The sequence below is a fragment of the Oncorhynchus keta genome, chromosome 37 (genome assembly GCF_023373465.1).
Source record: "Oncorhynchus keta strain PuntledgeMale-10-30-2019 chromosome 37, Oket_V2, whole genome shotgun sequence".
NCBI lineage: Eukaryota > Metazoa > Chordata > Actinopteri > Salmoniformes > Salmonidae > Oncorhynchus > Oncorhynchus keta.
In genome coordinates, this window is record NC_068457.1 from 27,170,549 (window position 1) to 27,189,258 (window position 18,710).

Sequence of the window (18,710 nt, forward strand, 5' to 3'; positions counted from 1 at the left end):
GCGTGCCTAGCAAGCAGTGTACAGAGGACGCAGTGGGAAGGAGGCAGAGACAGGCTGCTTGGGTAGTGTTCACCACACAGAGGCAGAGTAAGCAGTAGCAGCCAGCAGATGTGGTGGTGTTATCTAAAGCTAAGCTAGCCAAACCCAGCAGGTGTTCGGGGGGGACAGGATCCGGGGTGTTTATGGCCCTCTCGCCGGCATATCGACATGATTGTCCCGAATTCCTTCGATAATGGAGGTTTTGGAGGATAATTCGTCATGCAGCTTGCTTTTCAACGTTTTATTTAATTATTTCCTATCATTATTTATTATCTGTGTGCGTTAACGGTTTTATATCATAGAATATCTCCCTGTCTTCTTCTCGCCACAGTCACTGCGTCCGTCGAGCATTCCTTCACACACACAGAGGGTAAATATCACCTTGGTGTGATAGCAAGGCTGATTTCACTCTGATTGTTTCTGCTATTTTAGTGCAATTGTGCGCGCGGTATATTTGCCTATGTTTGGTGTTGTCAACCCGAGATGGGCCGTTCATTGTTTGCAGACGGCCTTATAAAAGGTGCTGAGCTGAGCAGCGGTCAACATTTCAATTGGTACTCAATCACGAGGGTAGTCTCTCTCTGGGCAATGAATGAAGAACGGATGTTCACTGTTATAATCACACAAATAAATGCATTACATTTATATGCACTGTTTATACCGTTGATAAAACATATGATTGTAGTCGTGAAATGTGTGCGAGGAATCGGGGCGGGTGCAGATTTTTGGACAGAAATGTGACTGCAGGTTTTGTGCGTGTAATGTGTGTGTGTGTGGGCGTGCGTGACAAAATACAGCTCGAGCGTGAGATCAAAACGCATCTTGCTTTTCTCTGCCTTTCTTTTCGTTCACCTCGACCTGGAAGAGTGTGATGTGCCTAGGCACGTTCGGGTATTCTCTGTCGTTTGTGTGTGTGTGTATATAAGGATCATATATCAATGAGTGTGTGGATTGTGGAGGTTTATAATTCACATAAAGTGTGTGTGTGTGTGTGTGTGTGTGTGTGTGTGTGTGTGTGTGTGTGTGTGTGTGTGTGTGTGTGTGTGTGTGTGTGTGTGTGTGTGTGTGAGGATCATATATCAATTCACATAAAGTGTTTGAGCTACAATATATAACTTCTTGTCATTAGTAAGATACTTTCATTGCTGACAGCATGGGCAGCATATTTATAATACAGTATGACAACATGTATTTATAATACAGTGTATGACAGCATGTATTTATTACAGTATCAGACATATACAGTATATGACAGCATGTATTTATAATACAGTGTATGACAGCATGTATTTATAATACAGTGTATGACAGCATGTATTTATAATACAGTGTATGACAGCATGTATTTATAATACAGTGTATGACAGCATGTATTTATAATACAGTGTATGACAGCATGTACAGTGTATGACAGCATAAATTTATAAACAGTGTATGACAGCATGTATTTATAATACAGTGTATGACAGCATGTACAGTGTATGACAGCATGTATTTATAAACAGTGTATGACAGCATGTATTTATAATACAGTGTATGACAGCATGTACAGTGCATGACAGCATGTATTTATAATACAGTGTATGACAGCATGCACAGTGTAGGACAGCATGTATTTATAATACAGTGTCTGACAGCATGTATTTATAATACAGTGTATGACAGCATAATACAGTGTATGACAGCATGTATTTATAATACAGTGTATGACAGCATGTATGTACAGCATGTATTTATAATACAGTGTATGACAGCATGTATTTATAATACAGTGTATGACAGCATGTATTTATAATAAACAGTGTATGACAGCATGTATTTATAATACAGTGTATGACAGCATGTACAGTGTATGACAGCATGTATTTATAATACAGTGTGTATGACAGCATGTACAGTGTATGACAGCATGTATTTATAATACAGTGTATGACAGCATGTATTTATAATACAGTGTATGACAGCATGTATTTATAATACAGTGTATGACAGCATGTACAGTGTATGACAGTGTATATAATACAGTGTATGACAGCATGTACAGTGTATGACAGCATGTATTTATAATACAGTGTATGACAGCATGTATTTATAATACAGTGTATGACAGCATGTATTGTATGACACAGTGTTTATAATACAGTGTATGACAGCATGTACAGTGTATGACAGCATGTATTTATAATACAGTGTATGACAGCATGTATTTATAATACAGTGTATGACAGCATGTATAAAGATTATAATACAGTGTATGACAGCATGCACAGTGTATGACAGCATGTATTTATAAAATGTCAGCATGTACAATACAGTGGACATGTATTTATAATACAGTGTATGACAGCATGTATTTATAATACAGTGTATGACAGCATGTATTTATAATAAAGTGTATGACAGCATGTATTGGGGTTAAATATTAGCTATTTTATTAATGCAAGAACCATGCACACTTCATATTTCACATTTATTGGAAAAATGAAACCTTCTATTATCAATTATTGAGATTCCAAGTGAGTCATTCAAACATTTCTTCAAACTTGTGACAGCGTCTTCACACGTGTGTGTGTGTGTGTGTGTGTGTGTGTGTGTGTGTGTGTGTGTGTGTGTGTGTGTGTGTGTGTGTGTGTGTGTGTGTGTGTGTGTGTGTGTGTGTAGTCAAGGGTAGGTAGGATAGTACATCAATTTATCCCACTGATATAACATCATTCTTACTTGAACACATTTTGAGGGTGTGGTCTCTCACATGTCTGTGGACATGGGTGTGGTCTCTCACATGTCTGTGGACATGGATGTGGTCTCTCACATGTCTGTGGACATGGATGTGGTCTCTCACATGTCTGTGGACATGGATGTGGTCTCTCACATGTCTGTGGACATGGATGTGGTCTCTCACATGTCTGTGGACATGGATGTGGTCTCTCACATGTCTGTGGACATGGATGTGGTCTCTCACATGTCTGTGGACATGGATGTGGTCTCTCACATGTCTGTGGACATGGATGTGGTCTCTCACATGTCTGTGGACATGGGTGTGGTCTCTCACATGGATGTGGTCTCTCACATGGTTGTGGTCTCACATGGTTGTGGTCTCTCACATGGATGTGGTCTCACATGGTTGTGGTCTCTCATGGTTGTGGTCTCTCACATGGGTGTGGTCTCTCACATGGGTGTGGTCTCTCACATGGGTGTGGTCTCTCACATGGGTGTGGTCTCTCACATGGATGTGGTCTCACATGGATGTGGTCTCTCACATGGGTGTGGTCTCACATGGGTGTGGTCTCACATGGGTGTGGTCTCACATGGGTGTGGTCTCTCACATGGGTGTGGTCTCTCACATGGATGTGGTCTCACATGGATGTGGTCTCTCATGGGTGTGGTCTCACATGGGTGTGGTCTCTCACATGGGTGTGGTCTCTCACATGGGTGTGGTCTCTCATGGGTGTGGTCTCACATGGGTGTGGTCTCCGGCTGGTGGAGCTGACTGCGAGGATGACATTTAGTTTATTTTACACACTCACTTTAAAATGACATGGTCAATTGGTTATTGCATATAAATGACTCAATAAGGATTTATTTTCCTTTGTGATTCTTTAAAACAAGCTCTACTTTGTTTCCCTAAAGGCTGTTTGATCACACTAGACAAGAGGAAGGTGGTCCTGTGGTCCTATAGTCGTAGGAAGTTGGGGTGCTGAGGGGGTTGTAGAACCCCCTGGTAAATCACTATTTATTAAATAGTAATTCTATTTTTATAATTTCACCAAATTATTGCACCAGGCCTTTATTACTCCAGTACAGTGGAGAAAAATCCCCCCCCCCCCCCCGCCATGGCAAAACATCTTCCCGCGGCCATGCTAGTAGTTACCTCTCAGTCTCCCTTCATACTGCATTATTACCAGGTAAATGCTGCTTCACCCCACAGTGACACACTTCAGGTGTGGTTGCACCTGCAAGTACCCAAAACAAAAAGCCTTGGAAAGGTTACATCTGTGGTTCCCAACCTTTTTCAGTTACTGTTCCACCAACTGAATTCTGCTCTGCCTGGAGTACACCTGGAGTACCCCTCATGTGCATTTTACCAGTAGGCCTATGGTCTCACGAGTCATCTCAAGTAGCCTGTGTGGAAAGGCTTAGTACCGTCAAGAGTCCTGGTACCCCCAAGAGTCCTGGTACCCCCTAGTACCCCCAAGAGTCCTGGTACCCCCAAGAGTCCTAGTACCCCCAAGAGTCCTGGTACCCCCAAGAGTCCTGGTACCCCCAAGAGTCCTAGTACCCCCAAGAGTCCTGGTACCCCCAAGAGTCCTGGTACCCCCAAGAGTCCTAGTACCCCCAAGAGTCCTGGTACCCCCAAGAGTCCTAGTACCCCCAAGAGTCCTGGTACCCCCAAGAGTCCTGGTACCCCCAAGAGTCCTAGTACCCCCAAGAGTCCTGGTACCCCCAAGAGTCCTGGTACCCCCAAGAGTCCTAGTACCCCGGTTGAAACCACTTGGTTACATGATGATCTTGACACACTCCAAAAAGCAGCGGTCTAATGCATCTCAGTGCTAACAGCGTCACTACAGACACCCTGGTTCGAATCAAGCTGTATCACAACCGGCCGTGATTGAGAGTCCCATAGGGCGGCGCACAATGGCCCAGCACATCGTCCGGGTTTGGCGGTGTAGGCGTCATTGTAAATAAGAATTTGTTCTTAACTGACTTGCCTAGTTAAATAAAATAAAAAATATGTTACATGATGATCTTGGATTGAGCTAAAAGAAGCTCTGGATAGTTGACAGGAGTTTCACCTCAGCAGTAGCAGCAGCAGATCCAATATGTCCGCTTCAGTACAATATTTACATGATGACATACAGAAGAAGACCTACTGGATTACAGCAGACAGGAGACCTACTGGATTACAGCAGACAGGAGACCTACTGGATTACAGCAGACAGGAGACCTACTGGATTACAGCAGATAGGAGACCTACTGGATTACAGCAGACAGGAGACCTACTGGGTTACAGCGGGCAGACAGGAGACCTACTGGGTTACAGCGGGCAGACAGGAGGCCTACTGGGTTACAGCGGGCAGACAGGAGACCTACTGGATTACAGTAGGCAGACAGGAGGCCTACTGGGTTACAGCGGGCAGACAGGAGGCCTACTGGATTACAGTGGGCAGACAGGAGGCCTACTGGATTACAGTAGGCAGACAGGAGGCCTACTGTATTACAGTAGACAGGAGGCCTACTGGATTACAGGAGACAGGAGGCCTACTGGATTACAGTGGGCAGACAGGAGGCCTACTGGGTTACAGTGGGACAGACCTAGGAGGAGGCCTACTGGGTTACAGTGGGCAGACAGGAGGCCTTCTGGGTTACAGCGAGCAGACAGGAGGCCTACTGGGTTACAGGGAGCAGACAGGAGACCTACTGGATTACAGATGGCAGACAGGAGGCCTACTAGATTACAGTGGGCAGACAGGAGGCCTACTGGGTTACAGCGAGGAGACAGGAGGCCTACTGGGTTACAGATGGCAGACAGGAGGCCTACTGGATTACAGATGGCAGACAGGAGGCCTACTGGATTACAGCAGGCAGACAGGAGACCTACTGGGTTACAGTGGGCAGACAGGAGGCCTACTGGGTTACAGCGAGCAGACAGGAGGCCTACTGGGTTACAGTGGGCAGACAGGAGGCCTACTGGGTTACAGCAGGAGGCCTACTGGATTACAGGAGCAGACAGGAGGCCTACTGGATTACAGCGGGCAGACAGGAGGCCTACTGGGTTACAGCGGGCAGACAGGAGACCTACTGGGTTACAGCGGGCAGACAGGAGGCCTACTGGGTTACAGCGGGCAGACAGGAGGCCTACTGGGTTACAGTGGGCAGACAGGAGGCCTACTGGGTTACAGCGGGCAGACAGGAGACCTACTGGGTTACAGCGGGCAGACAGGAGACCTACTGGGTTACAGCGAGCAGACAGGAATGCCTACTGGGTTACAGCGAGCAGACAGGAGGCCTACTGGATTACAGCGAGCAGACAGGAGGCCTACTGGATTACAGCGAGCAGACAGGAGGCCTTTCTAGTAAAGATTGACATCTCAGAGACAGGAGGCCTACTGGTTACAGCGAGCAGACAGGAGACCTACTGGTGTTACAGCGGGCAGACAGGAGACCTACTGGGTTACAGCGGGCAGACAGGAATGCCTACTGGGTTACAGCGAGCAGACAGGAGGCCTACTGGATTACAGCGAGCAGACAGGAGGCCTACTGGTTATTTTACAGCGAGCAGACAGGAGGCCTACTGGATTTTAGCGAGCAGACAGACCTACTGGATTACAGCGAGCAGACAGGAGGCCTACTGGAGTTAGACTAGACAGACAGCTGGTCTAACTGGTTTTTACAGCGAGCGGACAGGACACATTTTAGCATAACAGCTAGTACTGGTATTTTAGAGTTAGACTAGACATAACTCTAGTAAAAGAGGTTGACATCTCAATGAGACACAGACTCCTGGTCACAGAAAGGACACAGCATGGTCATGTGTTCTCACATCTGTCTTGGTGTGCTGCTACACACACACACACACACACACACACAACACACCACACACACACACACACACACACACACACACACACACACACACACACACACACACACACACACACACACACACACACACACACACACTCTAGTCTCACAGTAGCTACAGTTTGCATGGCAGGTTTATTAGGATCATTCACTGCTGTTATTTTAGAGTTAGACTAGACATAACAGCTGGTTAACTGTTATTTTAGGTTAGACTAGACATAACAGCTGGTTAACTGTTATTTTAGAGTTAGACTAGACATAACAGCTGGTTAACTGTTATTTTAGAGTTAGACTAAATGTTTTGTCATAACAGCTGGTTAACTGTTATTTTAGGTTAGACTAGACATAACAGCTGGTTACCACTGTTATTTTAGAACATAGACTAGACATAACAGCTAGTTAACTGTATTTTAGAGTTAGACTAACAGCTATCTACAGTATAGTCACTTAGACTAGACATTCACTCTGGTTAACTGGTATTTTAGAGTTAGACTATGACATAACAGCTGGTCATGTGTTCTCAAATCTGTCTTGGTGTAAGGTGGTCCTCAAAACAGGTTTGGGGTCAACAATGAGCCACTTAAGCAATAAGGCATCTCGGGGTTTGTTATATGGCCAATATACACCTAAGGGCTATTCTTCGGCACAACACATTGCAGAGTGCCTGGACACAGCCCTTAGCCGTGGTACATTGCCCAAATCGGCTGTCTGTTCACACTGCTATGACATCATCTTGGCCAGGACACAGTTGCAAATGAGAACTTGTTCTTTATAGCCTACCTGGTTAAACAAAGGTGAAATAAAAAATAAAATAAAACAAATATACCACAAACCCCGAGGTGCCTTATTGATATTATAAACTGGTTACCAATGTAATTAGAGCAGTAAAAATAAATGTTTTGTCATACCCGTGGTATACGGTCACTGATATACCATCTCGGCTGTCAGACAATCAGACCGGCTCAGGCCTGGAACCAGCCAGGTTATAATTTAGAACATAGCCTATAGGATTTGGCCCAGCTCGTCTAGAGTATTTGGCTCAGCGTACTAGTGCAACGTGAACACGTCCATCTACAGTATAGTCACTATGGAAACCATTTGGCATTCAGCGTCTCCGGGTTAGACTTTGAACGTCTTTTAATAACAATGACATGAATAAACATAGAATTGATAGAATGTTTCAAATAGAATTGGTGAGTCTGGGCCTGCTGGGATTAATCTCCACTTCATAGTGATTAAATGACCCAGCGGTGTGTCCTATACAGGATTACATGTATCGGACTACAAGGCCTGCGTGGAAGATGTCTTTCCACCTCTATGGACAACCTGTTACAAGGGGGAAAATTGGCTAGTATCATTTTATAGAAGGCGGCTCATCATGCATATACACTGAGACACACCTTCAAGAAATGGTGTTCGTTACTTAGCCTAAATGCTTGTGAGATAACACCATTATATGTTTTCAGGGTTGCCAGCAGAAGATTTTGTTTGCACAACCAGCTCTAGCGTCGTCGCAGGGGTTAGGGGAGGATTTGTCGTCGTCCGGGTTCGATCTCGGGGAGGATTTAAGGCACCAGCGTCGTCTGGGCTTGTCGGGGAGGACCGTTTGGCTCAGCGTCGTCCGGGTTAGGGATGGTTTGGCCCAGCGTCGTCCGGGTTAGGGGAGGATTTGGCCCAGCGTCGTCCGGGTTGGGGAGGTTTGGCCCAGCGTCGTCCGGGTTAGGGGAGGGTTTGGCTCAGCGTCGTCCGGGTTAGGGGATGGTTTGGCCCAGCGTCGTCCGGGTTAGGGAGGATTTGGCCCAGCGTCGTCCGGGTTGGGGAGGTTTGGCCCAGCGTCGTCCGGGTTAGGGGAGGTTTGGCTCAGCGTCGTCCGGGTTAGGGGATGGTTTTGGCCCAGCGTCGGGGTTAGGGAGGATTTGGCCCGGGTTAGGGGGAGGGTTTGGCCAGCGTCGCGTTAGGGGGATGGTTTGGCCCAGCGTCCCGGGTTAGGGGAGGTTTGGCCCAGCATCGTTAGGGGGGGATTTGGCCAGGTTGGGGAGGGTCTGCCGGGATGGTCCTTGTTACCATCGTGCGCTAGCGCCTTCTGTGGTGGCGTGGGCGTATGCACGCTGACACGGTTGCCAGTTGGACGGTGTTTCCTCCATCACATTGGTAGCCACCTTTTGCCTTGATGACAGCTTTGCACACTCTTGGCATTCTCTCAACCAGCTTCATGAGATAGCCACCTGGAATGAATTTCAATTAACAGGTGTGATTTGTTAAAAGTTCATTTGTGGAATGTCTTTACTTTTTAATGTGTTTGAGCCAGTCAGTTGTGTTGTGACAAGGTACGGGTGATATACAGAAGAGCCTTATTTGGTAAAAGACCAAGTCCATGTCATGGAAAGAACAGGTCAAGTAAGCAAAGAGAAACGACAGTCCATCATTACTTTAAGACATGAAGAACTTTGAAAGTTTCCTCAAGTGCAGTCGCAAAAACCGAGTGATGGCGAGTGATGGAGTGCTGCATCAGATGACCTGGCCTCCACAACCACCCGACCTCAACCGAATTGAGATGGTTTGGGATGAGTTGGACCGCAGAGTCAAGGAAAAGCAGCCAACAAGTGCTCAGCATATGTGGGAACTCCTTCAAAACTGTTAGAAAAGCATCCCTCATGAAGCTGGTTGAGAGAATGCCAAGAGTGTGCAATGCTGTCATCAAGGCAAAGGGTGGATACTGAGAAGAATCTCAAATATATAATATATTTTGATTTGTTTAATATGCGTCCCAATATGCGTCCCAAATGACACCCTATTCCCTCTTGGTCAAAAGGAGTGCACAATAAAGGGTCATTTGGGACGTATCATTGACTTGACTTCTTGTCTAAGCCTTCTGACGCATCACGTCTCCACACACTTCCTCATACACCCCTTACCCACTCCTGCTCTATTTTGGTCGCACACATTTCTTCAATCTGCTTTGAGCTGGCAGCAGTGGTGAGGAGTAGGTGGAATGATGGGAGATATAGGAGAAGGAGAAAGAGGAATGGAGAGGAGGAGGTCATGTGGAGAAGGAGGTGGAAGAGAGGAGAGGGAGGAAGAGAGGTGGAGGAAGAGAGAGAGGTGGAAAAGAAGAGAGGAGAGGAGGAAGAGGGGTGGAGGAGAGGTGGAGGAGGAGGTAATGTGGAGAAGGAGGTGGAAGAGAGGAGAGGAGGAAGAGAGGAAAGGGAGGAAGAGGAGAGGAGGAAGAGAGGTGGAGGAAGAGAGGAAAGGAGGAAGAGGAGAGGTGGAAGAGAGGAGAGGTGGAGGAGAGGAGCGAGGTAGTACTGTAACTAGTAGCTAACACTTTGGCTAGACTAAGTGATTTGACACAGAGTCACTGTAAAAGCAGGTGGAATTATATAACAGCTAGCCAGTTTAACATGCCGCAGCCAGTTTACACACACACACACACACACACACACACACACACACACACACACACACACACACACACACACTCCAGTGGAGCCAGCAGCGGCTGTCCTCGATGCCAAGGTGAGAGAGGGTCATGCTGTGAGTTTTAGTCTGAGTGGTGTTTGGAATGCAGGAACCATCACCCACTGTCTTTACTGTCTTTACGGTCCTTTACCCTGCTTCACCCCAAAGGACCCATCACTGTCTTCCCTGGTCCTTTACCCTGCTTCACCCCAAAGGACCCATCACTGTCTTCCCTGGTCCCTTTACCCTGCTTCACCCTGCTTCACCCACAGGACCCATCACTGTCTTTCCTGGTCCCTTCACCCTGCCTCACCCTGCTTCACCCCACAGGACCCATCACTGTCTTCCCTGGTCCCTTTACCCTGCTTCACCCTGCTTCACCCCACAGGACCCCATCACTGTCTTCCCTGGTCCCTTTACCCTGCTTCACCCTGCTTCACCCACAGGACCCCATCACTGTCTTCCCTGGTCCCTTTACCCTGCTTCACCCTGCTTCACCCCACAGGACCCCATCACTGTCTTCCCTGGTCCCTTTACCCTGCTTCACCCTGCTTCACCCCACAGGACCCCATCACTGTCTTCCCTGGTCCCTTTACCCTGCTTCACCCTGCTTCACCCCACAGGACCCCATCACTGTCTTCCCTGGTCCCTTTACCCTGCTTCACCCTGCTTCACCCCACAGGACCCCATCACTGTCTTCCCTGGTCCCTTTACCCTGCTTCACCCTGCTTCACCCCACAGGACCCCATCACTGTCTTCCCTGGTCCCTTTACCCTGGTCTTCACCCTGCTTCACCCCACAGGACCCATCACTGTCTTCCTGGTCCCTTTACCCTGCTCCACCCTGCTTCACCCCACAGACACATCACTGTCTTCCCTGGTCCCTTCACCCTGCTTTACCCTGCTTCACCCCACAGGACCCCATCACTGTCTTCCCTGGTCCCTTTACCCTGCTTCACCCTGCTTCACCCCCACAGGACCCCATCACTGTCTTCCCTGGTCCCTTTACCCTGCTTCACCCTGCTTCACCCCACAGGACCCCATCACTGTCTTCCCTGGTCCCTTTACACCCTGCTTCACCCCCACAGGACCCCATCACTGTCTTCCCTGGTCCCTTCACCCTGCTTCACCCCACAGGACCCCATCACTGTCTTCCCTGGTCCCTTCACCCTGCTTCACCCCACAGGACCCCATCACTGTCTTCCCTGGTCCCTTCACCCTGCTTCACCCCACACACACAATCAGTGTGTACACGGCGTCACATGTGATATAACCCCTTTGTGTACTCTTTGCAGTCAACACGTCCCTTGCGCAGTGTGTGTGTGTGTGTGTGTGTGTGTGTGTGTGTGTGTGTGTGTGTGTGTGTGTGTGTGTATTCAGGCACGTGGACAGATAGGGCTCTACCTGAGCAGAGCACATGCCCCTTTGCCCTTGTCCTTTTGGGTGGTGGTAGAAATTCACACACTGATATTTGTTTGTTGTAAACATTTTGTTGTTGTTGTTCTGAACCCACTGCCTGTAAGTCGTCATGGTAACTGTAGCATCAATCAATCAATCAAATTTTATTTATATAGCCCTTCGTACATCAGCTGATATCTCAAAGTGCTGTACAGAAACCCAGCCTAAAACCCCAAACAGCAAGCAATGCAGGTGTAGAAGCACATAGCATATGTTGGGATTATTCTAGTGAATAGGACTGAAGCCTTGGAGGCGAAGGGATTTGTATTTGTGTAATTTAATTTGCCTTTAAGATGTGTCCTCTATTGCTTCTATGGAACTAATTGATCAAAGTCATAATTGCTTAATGAGCTGTTGCAGGAAAACCTTTTTGGACCCCAAAATATCTGTGCACGGGCCAGGTTGTATTGACCTCTGTACTCTCCTGACCTCTCCTTCAGCCACCAGACACAGACAACATGCTGGGACCATCCCAAGATGGCCGACCTCTACCAGTCTCTGGGTAAGAGGTCCACATACAGTGGACCAACAGATAAATTGAACCTTTGTCAAGTAGGACCTATTTCAGATGCACTTGATTAGGTTTGCCCTGTATAGGGTTTTAAAATTCAGTGAACTTTCAATAAATTCCCTGTTTTCCAAAAACATCCCGGTTGGTTTTCCTGCTCATTCCCTTCTGATTCCGGTATCCTCCAACCAGGATTTCGGGAAAACCAGAGAGAATGTATTGAAAGTTTCCAGAATTTTGCAACCCTAGCTCTTTACAATTGTATTGTACCAAAAGTGTCCAGTAGCAGGACCAATGGCTGATTCTGGATGGAGATACACTGTGTTTAGTTTTACTGTCTCTCCATGCGTCTCTGCAGCCGACCTGAACAACGTGCGTTTCTCAGCCTACCGGACAGCCATGAAGCTGAGACGCCTGCAGAAAGCTCTGTGTCGTAAGTCCAACCCCCTCACAGTGTCACCGCCCTCCATCCCTCCCTCCTCTCCTCCACTCCTCTCTCCTCCTCCATCATCTCCTCTCTCCTCCATCCCTCCCTCATCTCCTCCACTCCTCTCTCATCTCCTCCACTCCTCTCTCCCCTCCCTCATCTCCTCCACTCCTCTCTCCCCTCCCTCATCTCAACTCCTCCTCATCTCCTCCACTCCTCATCTCAACTCCCTCCCTCATCTCCTCCACTCCTCTCTCCCCTCCCTCATCTCAACTCCCTCCCTCATCTCCTCCACTCCTCTCTCCCTCCCTCATCTCTCCCTCCCTCATCTCCGCTCTCCTCCATCCCTCCCCTCATCTCCTCCACTCCTCTCTCCCCCTCCCTCATCTCCTCCACTCCTCTCTCCCCTCCCTCATCTCTCTCCCTCATCTCTCCCTCCTCCCTCATCTCCTCCCTCCCTCATCTCTCCTCATCTCCTCCATCCCTCCTCCCTCATCTCCTCCACTCCTCTCTCTCTCATCCCTCATCTCTCCCTCATCTCCTCCTCCTCTCTCCCCCTCATCTCTCCCTCATCTCCTCTCTCCTCCATCCCTCCCTCATCTCCTCCACTCCTCTCTCCCCTCCCTCATCTCCTCTCTCCTCCATCCCTCCCTCATCTCCTCCACTCCTCTCTCCCCTCCCTCATCTCCTCTCTCCTCCATCCCTCCCTCATCTCCTCCACTCCTCTCTCCCCTCCCTCATCTCTCCCTCATCTCCTCTCTCCTCCATCCCTCCCTCATCTCCTCTCTCCTCCATCCCTCCCTCATCTCCTCCACTCCTCTCTCCCCTCCCTCATCTCTCCCTCATCTCCTCCATCCCTCCCTCATCTCCTCCACTCCTCTCTCCCCTCCCTCATCTCCTCTCTCCTCCATCCCTCCCTCATCTCCTCTCTCCTCCATCCCTCCCTCCTCTCCTCTCTCCCCTCAACTCCCTCCTCTCCTCTCCAGTGGACCTCCTGGGTATGCCCGCAGCGTGTGAGGTCTTTGAGCAGCATGGCCTGAAGCAGAATGAGCATCTGATGGACATCATGCAGGTGATGACGTGTCTGACCAGCCTCTATGAGAAACTGGACCAGCAACATGGGAACCTGGTCAACGTCCCGCTGTGTGTCGACATGTGTCTCAACTGGCTGCTCAATGTTTATGACACGTACGTATAGTACACACACAACACTCACGACACGTCCCTAACGACACGTACTTAACGACACAACGTGTACTTAAACACGTACTTAAAACTTCTTTGGGCTGCAATCGATATGACAACCACCAGTGAAAGTGCAGGGCGCCAAATTCAAAACAACAGAAATCTCATAATTAAAATTCCTCAAATATACATGTATCTTATACAGTTTTAAAGGTAATCTTGTTGTTAATCCTACCACAGTGTCCGATTTCAAATAGGCTTTACAGCGAAAGCACCACAAATGATTATGTAAAGCACAAAGTCACAAAAAGCACAAATAGAGATAAAAATTAATCACTAACCTTTGATGATCTTCATCAGATGACACTCATATGACTTCATGTTACACAATACATGTATGTTTTGTTTGATAAAGTTAATATTTATATAAAAAAATCTCAGTATACATTGGCGCGCTACGTTCACTAGTTCCAAAAACATCCGGCGATATTGCAGAGAGCCATTTCACATTTTTTTACATTCATTTTATAGAAATACTGCTCCACAACACAGTCGAAGCCTCATTCAAATTTCTAAAGACGGTTGACATCTAGTGGAAGTGCAACTTGATCAATATCCCACATCAATATCCCACTGTGGGTTGAAAATCGACCACCCTCAGATTTCCCACTTCCTGTTTGGATTTCTTCTCAGGTTTTTGCCTGCCATATGAGTTCAGTTATACTCAGACATCATTCAAACAGTTTTAGAAACGTCAGAGTGTTTTATATCCAATACTAATAATACGATGCATATATTAGCAACTGGGACTGAGGAGCAGTCCGCTTACTCTAGGCACCTTTCATCCAAGCTACTCAATACTGCCCCTGCAGCCATAAGAAGTTTTAACGACACGTCCCTATCGACACGTAATAATAATAATATGCCATTTAGCAGACGCTTTTATCCAAAGCGACTTACAGTCATGTGTGCATACATTCTACGTATGGGTGGTCCCGGGAATCGAACCCACGTACCTAACGACACGTCTTCTATCGACACGCCCCTAACGACACGTACCTAACGACACGTCCCTATCGACACGTATTTAACAAAACGTACTTTTACCCACACGTACTAACAACACGTATTTAACGACATGCGCCCCTAACGAAACGCCCCTATCGATATGTACTTAACAACACGTCCCTAACAACACGCCCTAACGATACGTCCTAACGATATGTACTTAACAACACGTACTTTTACCCACACGCTCCCTCGACACGTCCTAATGATATGTACTTAACAACACGTCCCTACCCACACGTCCCTATCGATATGTACTTAACAACACGCCCTAACGCATACGTCCCTATCGATATGTACTTAACAACACGTCCCTAACGACACGCCCCTATCGATATGTACTTAACAACACGTCCCTAGTGACACGCCCCTATCGATATGTACTAACACGCCCTAACGACACGCCCCTAACAAACGCCCCTATCGATATGTACTTAACGACACGTCCCCTTAACGACACGCCCCTATCGATATGTACTAACAACACGCCCTAACGACACGCCCCTATCGATATGTACTTAACGATACGTCCCTTAAATGACATCTCCTAACGAACACGTCCCCTAACAACACATACCAACAACACGTCCCTAACGACACGCCCCTATCGACATGTACTTAACAACACGCCCCTAACAACACATACTTAATAACACGTCCCTAACGACACGTACTTAACGACACGTACTTAACGACACGTCCTAATCCCTACCGACACGTACTACGTCCCAATCGATATATGTACTTAACAACACGCCCTACCAACACGCCCCTAACGATATGTACTTAACGGCACGCCCCTACCAACACGCCCCTAACGACCGCATTTAACGACATTAACGGCATACGCCCCTATTTATATGTACTTAACAACACGCCCCTAACGACACGCATTTAACACGCCCTACACGTCCCCTAACGACACGTCCCTAATGATATGTACCTATCAATATGTACTTACCAACACGCCCCTAACGACACGCCCCTAACAACACGCCCCTATGCTCGATATGTACTTAACAACACGTCCCCTAACGACCGCCCTAACGACACGCCCTATCGATATGTATTTTTAACAACACGCCCTAACGACATGTCCCTAACCACACGTCCCTATCGATATGTACTTAACAACACGCCCTAACCACACGCCCTATCGCATATGTACTTAACAACACGTCCCTACGACACGCCCTATCGATATGTGTAGCAACAACACGCCCCTATCGACACGCCCCTAAATTTATATGTACAACAACACGCCCTAGCGACACGCCCTAACGATATGTACTTAACAACACGCCCCTAACGACACGTCCCTATCGATATGTACTTAACGACACGCCCCTAACGACACGCCCCCTAACGACACTTACTTAACGACACGTCCCTAGTGACACGCCCCTATCGATATGTACTTAACAACACGTCCCTAACGACACGTCCCCACCCATACGCCCACTTACTTAATGACACGTCCCTAGCGTGACACTCCTACTTATGTACGAACAACACGCCCCTAACGCATACGCCCCTTTCGATATGTACTTAACAACACGCCTTAACGATACGTCCCTAACGTGCGTCCTTCGATATGTACTTAACAACACGTCCCTTGACGATACGCCCCTATTTATATGTACTTTACAACATGCCCCTAACGAATACGTCCCTAACGACACGTCCCTACCGATATGTACTTAACAACACGCCCTACCCATACGTCCCCTAACGACGTCCCTACCGATATGTACATTTCCCTAATAACACGATCTACCGATTAATGTCCCCTAGCGACACGTCCCTATCGATATGTACTAACAACACGTCCTAGTGACACGTCCCTATCGATATGTACTAACAACACGCCCCTAGCGACACGTCCCTATCGATATGTACTTAACAACACGTCCCTAGCGACCAGTCCTACATCGATATGTACTTAACAACCGCGTCCCTAACGACCGTCCCTAACGTACGTCCCTATCGATATGTGTAACAACCGTCCCTAACGACCGTCCCTATCGATATGTATATGACACGTCCCTAGTGACACGTCCCTATCGATATGTACTTAACAACACGCCCCTAACGACACGTCCCTATCGATATGTACTTAGCGACACGTCCCTAATGACACGCCTAACGACACTTACTTAACGACCGTCCCTAGCGACGCGTCCCTATCGTATGTAACAGCACGTCCCTAACGACTGCGTCCCTATCGATATGTACTTAGCAAACACGTCCTTACGACGCTCTCCTAACGCGACCGTCCCTATCGATATGTACTTTGGCAACACGTCCCTAACGACACGCTCCCATCGATATGTACTTAACAACACGTCCCCTACCCGACACGTCCCTTTACGATATGTACTTAACAACACGTCCCTAGCGACCGTCCCTATCGGGTATGTAGCAACAACACGTCCCTAACGACCGCCCTTAACCACCGTCCCTATCGATATGTACTTAACAACACGTCCTAACGACACGTCCCTAACCGACACGTCCTATCGATATGTACTTAGCGACACGTCCCTAGTATGTACACGTCCCTAACGAACGCCCTGATATGTACTTAACAACCACGTCCCTGGCGACCACGTCCCTATCGTATATGTACTTAACAACACGCCCCTACCCACACGTCCCTATCGCCCCTATATGTAAAATTAACAACACGTCCCCAACGAACACGCCTCCCTATCGATATGTACTTAACAACACGCTCCTAACGACCGTCCCTATCGATATGTGTACTTAACAACACGTCCCCTAACGACCGTCCCTAACGACACGTCCCTATCGACACGCCCCTAACGACATCGTCCCTATCGACATCGTCCCTATCGACACTCACTGATTGATGAGTATTGTATTATTGACATGATTGATTGACATCTGATTTATTGATATGATTGATTGGTTTCACAGAGGAAGAAGTGGAAAAATCAGAACTCTGTCCTTCAAAACCGGCATCATCTCACTCTGCAAAGCACACCTGGAGGACAAATACAGATGTAAGTAGTGACTGATCTTTATATTACCACACCTGGAGGACAAATACAGATGTAAGTAGTGACTGATCTTTATATTACCTCACCTGGAGGACAAATACAGATGTAAGTAGAGACTGATCTTTATATTACCTCACCTGGAGGACAAATACAGATGTAAGTAGTGACTGATCTTTATATTACCACACCTGGAGGACAAATACAGATGTAAGTAGTGACTGATCTTTATATTACCACACCTGGAGGACAAATACAGATGTAAGTAGTGACTGATCTTTATATTACCACACCTGGAGGACAAATACAGATGTAAGTAGAGACTGATCTTTATATTACCTCACCTGGAGGACAAATACAGATGTAAGTAGTGACTGATCTTTATATTACCACACCTGGAGGACAAATACAGATGTGGTCTAGTCTGTTAGTATAACTAGTATATAGAGACAGTATCCATGTGGTCTAGTCTGTTAGTATAACTAGTATATAGAGACAGTATTCATGTGGTCTAGTCTGTTAGTATAACTAGTATAACTAGTATATAGAGACAGTATCCATGTGGTCTAGTCTGTTAGTATAACTAGTATATAGAGACAGTATTCATGTGGTCTAGTCTGTTAGTATAACTAGTAAAACTAGTATATAGAGACAGTATCCATGTGGTCTAGTCTGTTAGTCTGTTAGTATAATGAGTATATAGAGACAGTATCCATGTGGTCTAGTCTGTTAGTATAACTAGTATAACTAGTATATAGAGACAGTATTCATGTGGTCTAGTCTGTTAGTATAACTAGTATATAGAGACAGTATCCATGTGGTCTAGTCTGTTAGTATAACTAGTATATAGAGACAGTACCATGTGGTCTAGTCTGTTAGCATAACTAGTATAACTAGTATATAGAGACAGTATCCATGTGGTCTAGTCTGTAGCATAACCAGTATAACTAGTATATAGAGACAGTATC

The 18,710-nt window shown here is 47.1% G+C and overlaps 1 protein-coding gene across 1 annotated transcript in view; it reads left to right on the forward strand.

The window, feature by feature from the left end:
• Positions 1–18,710, forward strand: part of LOC127916632 (dystrophin-like) — a 351,583-nt gene that overhangs the window by 289,234 nt on the left and 43,639 nt on the right. The window contains exons 47-51 of the mRNA XM_052498942.1: positions 2,774–3,348; positions 4,223–4,531; positions 11,975–12,036; positions 12,401–12,475; positions 13,456–13,661. Coding sequence (XP_052354902.1) covers positions 2,774–3,348; positions 4,223–4,531; positions 11,975–12,036; positions 12,401–12,475; positions 13,456–13,661 — 1,227 coding nt within the window. The remainder of the gene's footprint in view (positions 1–2,773; positions 3,349–4,222; positions 4,532–11,974; positions 12,037–12,400; positions 12,476–13,455; positions 13,662–18,710) is intronic.